This window comes from Canis aureus, chromosome 14 (assembly GCF_053574225.1).
Source record: "Canis aureus isolate CA01 chromosome 14, VMU_Caureus_v.1.0, whole genome shotgun sequence".
Taxonomy (NCBI): Eukaryota; Metazoa; Chordata; class Mammalia; order Carnivora; family Canidae; genus Canis; species Canis aureus.
The window spans coordinates 38,898,603-38,904,602 of NC_135624.1; the positions used below are offsets into that span (position 1 = coordinate 38,898,603).

Genomic DNA, 6,000 nt, shown 5'->3' on the forward strand with positions numbered 1-6,000 from the left:
ACCAGCAAAACCCCTCCCTCAAAATAATTGGTGGAAAAATATTTCCTTCCCATTTTAAAGCAAAAATCATACTCTTTTGGATAAATAGATTTTCCTACAACGATGACTAAAATGTTGGCAACGAGAGGCAGAGTATTTGCTGCTTTCTGGCCTTGCAATGTCCAACCAATCGCTCAAAACGGAGATAAGATTTTATGTCGAGTACAGTGACCACTACACATCTGGACCACATAAACCACGCTGTCCCAGCTCCTCCTCCTGGTCGGCTGGTCTGAGGGTCTGCTCCGTATCCTGTCTTTACAATGGGAAGCATTTGGTGGCCAATTCATCTGGCTCCAGATTCAGAGGCAGAACCCCGGGGAGAGACCCTCAAGCAACCCCCCCTCAAAAGCAAAACCGCACTGCGGAACCCCAGGTCAGGAGGTACTTTTTTGAATGCAGCAAAAGCAAGCACCCCCCGGGCACGGGTTCAGGAATGCAGTTTTCCTCTCCCGCCAGCAAAATCCTTCAACAGGTTTGGGAGGATGAAAACCCCAACGACCTCGGTCTGAACAATGCTTCCCTCACCTGGGCTTCGGGCCAAGCAGAGGTGGGAGGGCAAGGGAGCGCTGCTCTCGGTAACTAGAAAGGGCTCTGCAAACCCCTCCAGTGGCAGGGGCGGCGGCACCCCACCTGGGGAGGGGAGCGGCACCCCCAGGCCTAGCCCAAGGCGCACCCTCCTGGGGGTCCCCTAGAGTCCACCGCTCACCTGAGGCCCCAAATCAGCACAACAGAGCTGAGCCCCCCCCCCCCCCCCCCCCCGTCCCAACTCCGTGGGTCTGTGTCCTTTCCCACAGCCTCCCTCACGCTGCCTGCCCACCGGCGAAGGTGGGAACGCCACCGGTCCCTCAGTCCCCACGCCACCGGTCCCCCAGTCCCCCCGTCCCGGGCTGCAGTCGAGGGCCCCTGCAGGAACGCCGGGCTTCAAAGGAGCTCCATTCGTGACATGAAAACACTAAGTGGATTATGCTGTTGCCCTCGAAGTCTGTGGACGTTTTAATCTTCTTAAAATGTCTCCTCTAAAAGTCACTTGCCAGGGAAGGAGGCTCACAGATGCCGTTAGGCCCCCTCTAAATGTTTCCAGTGTCACCGCTACCCCACCGGCAGCGGGTTGGAAGGAACTCTCTCTCGTGCACACTGGTCAAGTCGGACTTTTGGCAAGCCTCCTCCTGATTTAGGGCCGGGAAGCTTCCTTTGCGCGCACACAGTGAAAAGATCCACAATCCCCCAGTTCCCTCCAAGTGCCGTATTTCACAAAGGCTTAGCATTTGATACCTTTAATGAAAAAAAAAAAAAAAGCCACTCGAAGCACATTTTGAAAGTTCCACGTTTAAAAAGATCCTTGTTCATTGATTTTGGTGGGGTGATTAAGCTAATCTAAACAAGGGGGCCTTGTGTGGGCGCCCGTGGGGGAGGTGCGACGGGCCAGGCCTCGGCCGGTGAGCGGACCCCCCCCCCCCCCCCCCCCGGGCGGACACTGGCTGCTGGGGCTCCGGGGTCCTCTCCCACCCCCTCCTTTCCATGTGGCTGCTCTGCATCTGGGCGGCGTTTTCCCTCTGGTCAGATTTCCACTCCGCAAAGCGAAACGCTCTCAGGTTTCCTGGCTCGGAGCGGAGGCAGCCCTCCTAATGGGGCTTCACTGAATGCACCTTCATCAACACAAGTGTGTTGTGACAGAAATCTGGGGAGCCAGAGGCTACAGCCGCGGAGCAGCACCCTCCCCGGGAACACGGCTTCCAGCGCATTCCAGCTCCACAAATCACAGACGGGGCTCTGCCAGGGGTGTTCCCGAGGAGGGCACCAGCAATTTGGGGCTGTCTGCCACCTACGGCGCTCGCCAGCCACCTCACCCCACGCCAGGCCGCGAGAAGCACCCCTAACGGCTCCGCGGGGGCTGGGCTCCAGGGGCTTGAGGGCCGAGCAGACGGGAGACGGGGCACAGGGTGCAGATGGGGGACAGGGACGAACAGGGACCCCGGAGACGGGGAGAAACAGCAGAGCCCAGACCCCGGCGCAGCCCCCCGCGCTTCTCCCCGCCATCCCTCTGACAACACAGATAAAACCAGTCCGGCATCAAGCAGCCTAATCGCTGACCAAAATACCTTCCTGGACTCCTTTCCTCCACCGGGGATGGGGGAGCTGCCGCTGCCGCAGCCCCTCCTCCCCCGCAGACCTGCAGGGAGGGATCTCCGGACTCGAAGAGGGCAGGGCCCCTTTCCCAGGCTCCTCCCGCCCCTTCCCAGCTCCCCTCCTCTCCAATAAGCAAAGTTGAAGAACAGAAAGAGCCCCAGGATGTTGAAAGCTGCAAGCCACCTTGGAGCTCACCCAGTCCAATCTCTGCTCCGCTTTCCCCACGATGCGACAGGGGCCAAGGCTGCAACACTCTGGTCTGCAACGGAAGCAGGCACTACGCTCGCCACCACCACCCCCACCGAGCGGGTGGGCAGCCTCCCCTGGGGGGCACCCAGGCCACGAAAAAGCACCACTAAATACCTAATATGCATTCCAAATGCATCTCAAAAGATCCACGCCTTTCCTTTACAGCTGCTGCCCATAAAAACAATTAGCCTGCAAGCGACTGAAATTCCTGATTTTTAAGACAATCTATTTCCCCACCCTCTCACCCGAGAGCACTTGAGATCTTGATCAAGCCTGGGTCTTTCCACCTGGGGCCTGCAGAGCTCCAGGCTACAGACGCTGCCACTACTCAACTTCAGGCGGATTCTGCAAAAATCTCCTCCCCAAGCCTTAAATAAACTCTTTTCATACTTAATTCGGATCTAGAAGAGCAAGGAAATTACTCATATTTTTTTAAAGGAGGTCAGGGATTACAGTTTCTGATACCCAACCACTTACTACACCTCTTAATCAATAAACCGATCCTTCCGGCTTTTCATTTTCTTCCCTTTTCTCTCCAAGCACAAAATGATAGAGAGGACAGATTGACCCACGCCCTACCTGTCTGTCTGTCCGTGGCCGGGGAGTGAGATGGTCGTAGAGAAGGAAAGTGCGGGGCACATACACATACCCCTGGCAAGATCCGACCTGGGTTTCTCCAGCAGAAACAGGCTTCGATTCTCACAATCATTTGACCCCACAACAACTGCTTCAGTCACTCATCCTCCAAACCCTCCTCCCTTCCCAGAGCCCTAGGGCGAGGAGACGCCCCAATAACCACAAGCACCAAGGCCCCTTTTGCAGGAGTTGGCGAAGGTATCCGAAGGGGCTGGGTGGCTGGTCTGACCCATCAGCGCCCCCGTTGTAAAAACAAAACACTCTCCCCAGGAGATCCAGGGCCCCTTCCTACTTCTCCCTAGCAACCTTGCCCCTCCCCCCGCACCCCACCACTTTCTAGAATCTTTACAGATAATCTCACGAGAGGGCTGGGCTTTTTCCAAACCACCCGCCCGCCCCCCATATTCTGATAGGTCTCCCTCGGAAAGGCCAAAGTGCTCCCCAATAACCCGGTCAAGAGCAACACACCTTAGGGAGGAATGGGTTAAATTCGAGAACTCCAGGAGGAGGAGGAGCTGCTCTGCTGCGGGGGGGGGGGGGGGGGGGCGGCTAAAGGGAAAACGGGGCTGAGATGCAGAGAAAGGTGCAGGGCAGGGGCTCCAACCTGGATGCACGGATGCACTGGCCCGTGTCCTCCGGGCACCAGCCTGGCCACGGGGGCTCAAGGTGCCTTCACAGGGACGGACTGGGGGCCATGCCCGTAAGACAGGCACGGCCCGGGGGCGCAGCTCGGAGCCGAGGTGTGCAGTACTGGATGGGCGTGCTGAGGGTGTGCGTGTGCAGGGGGGCGCAGGGGGGCAGGCCGAGACAGAGGGGGCCGGGCTGGACTCTCAGAAGTCGCGAGACGGATGGATGGATGGATGGAGGTTAGGCCGGCGGGGCGGGGGCGGGGGCGGGGGCAGGGACGGGGCAAGGGCGCGAGGCTCCCCTCCGGGCAGAGAAGCGTGAGCGAGCGGGGACGGGGGGGGGGGGGGCCGGGAGGCTCCGGCAGGTGCAGCCCGGGGAGGGGGGGGCCCGGCGGGTGGGGAAGAGGAGGAGGAGGAGGAGGAAGGGCAGGAGGAGGGGGGTCCCTCCCCGGGGACGAGGTGCCGGCGGGCGGGCGCGGAGCGGGCGGGCGGGGAGCCGGAGGCCGGGCCGCGCGGGGGCGGGGGCGGGGGCGGGAGGCGGCAGGTGCGGGCGCCCAGGTGGGGCCCGGGCGGGCGGGCGAGGCGGCCGCTCACCTGTCTCCTCCGGCCGGGGCCGCGGGGGCGGCGGCGCGGCGGGGCGGCCGGGCCGGGCCGGGCCGGGCGGAGGCGGCGGGGGCGCGGGGCCCCGGGCGCGGGGGCGGCGGCGGGGCGGCGGGGCGGCGGGGCGGCGGCGGGGCCCGGCGGCGGCTGCGGTCGGCCGGCCGGCCGGGCGGGCAGGGAGCGGGCGACGCGGGCGCGGACGGGGCGCTGCGAGGCTGCGGCCGGCGCGCGGGGACAACGCCGCTTTATCGGGTCGGAAACAGCCGCCGCGCGCCGCTTCCGCTGACGCAGCGCCGGCCTGCGCTCATGACTATGCAGCAGCCGCCGCGGGAGGCGGGGGCGGGGCCGGCCGCGCGCGCGCCCATTGGCCGCCGCGCGCCCCGCCCACCGCGCGGCCCCGCCCCCGCCGGCCCGGGGCCCGCCCCCGGCCCCGCCCCCCGCCGCGTCCCGCCTCCCTGCTCGGGGGAGGGGCGTCCGCGCGCCCCCAGCCCCGGCTCCCGGCGCCGCCGCCCGCGCCCCTCCCCCGCTCACCTCCCCGCCGACGGCCCCCGGCAGCCTCGCCCCGCCCGGAGCTCGCTCCTCCCCGCCCGCTCCGAGCCGGATGGGGGGGCGGGGGTCCGCCCCCAGGTGCTGCGGAGGACGCCTTCCCGGCCTCCCGCGGCGGGTCTCGGTCCTGGAACCCCTGCCAGGCGGTGGGCCGTCCCCCCGCACCCCATCCCGCGCCCCCTGCGCCCCCTCTAGGGAGTGGGGCAGGACCCAGGCCAGCCCGGACACCGATCCCGCAGCGCTCCTCGCGCGCGATGGCTACAGGCCCAAGGATGGGCCCCGCCCCCACCCCCACCCCCACCCCGGAGGCGGGGAGACGAGGTCGAGGGAGGCAGCCTGACCCGCACAGACCGACGATCTAACGGGCCTCAGCCCAGTGCCCTCCTCGCCAGGGTGCAAGCGGCTGCGAACGAACCACCGCGCCTCTGAGAGCAACGCACGGATCCGTCCCCAGGGGCCGCTGGAGGGATCTAGAGGGATAGGGTGCACCGCACACCTTCCAGAACACTCAGGATGGGAAAATCCGACGATATCAAGTGTTGGTGAGGAAGTGGAGCAACTGGAACTCTCTCACACCGCTGGTGGGGGTGCAGGATGATGCCTCTGCTGAAGTCTGTGCACAAGCGCTCCCGGGGATGTGCAAACCCCGGGACCTCGCAGTGCCCCTTCCGAGATGGGTACCTGTGTGATCCTCCTTCTGTTCGCAGCAGCACTGTTGGTAATAACCCAACGTGGGCTGGGACCCAAATGGCCATCGACCATAGAACAGATATCTGGACTGCGTTCTCCTGTTGGTGCAGTGAAGGACCACATGGCTGTGGCTAATCTACACCCGCATACAGCACGGAGGACTCTCACCCATGATTTTGAAGAAAGAAAAGCCAGACCCCAAAGCATATAGGGTTCCATGTATGTAAAGTGGTAGATGTTCATATAGAAGTCAGGATAGTGGTTAACATTAAAGGGAGACATGCCAGAGCCAGGAAGAGGAAGCCAAGAGTGTCTGGGTGCTTAAGATGCCATTTCTTCATGTGGGGGCTGGTTACATGGGTGTGCATGTCATACTTCAGCGAGGGGTTAATAAGAACATCAGTGGCTGTGCATAAGGAGCCCAGCGTGGTCCCCGAGACGTGGTGTGTGCCTCATAACTATCTACCTCCTCTGTTGCGTTTTT

General features: G+C 63.1%; 1 protein-coding gene across 8 annotated transcripts in view; it reads right to left on the reverse strand.

The window, feature by feature from the left end:
• Positions 1 to 5,279, reverse strand: part of SLC45A4 (solute carrier family 45 member 4) — a 77,984-nt gene extending 72,705 nt beyond the window's left edge. For 3 of the 8 annotated variants that reach the window (XR_013351963.1, XM_077847436.1, XM_077847430.1), the window contains exon 1: positions 2,998 to 3,137. Coding sequence is in view for 1 of the 8 variants with exons in the window: in XM_077847441.1 (XP_077703567.1) it covers positions 2,998 to 3,127 (130 nt within the window). In the remaining 7 variants the exon portion in view is untranslated. Of the gene's footprint in view, positions 1 to 2,141; positions 2,167 to 2,997; positions 3,335 to 4,274; positions 4,337 to 5,167 lie in introns of those variants that run through there. The other 5 variants (XM_077847433.1, XM_077847434.1, XM_077847432.1 and 2 more) reach the window with 5 other exon arrangements.
• Between the last annotated feature and the right edge of the window lie 721 nt (positions 5,280 to 6,000).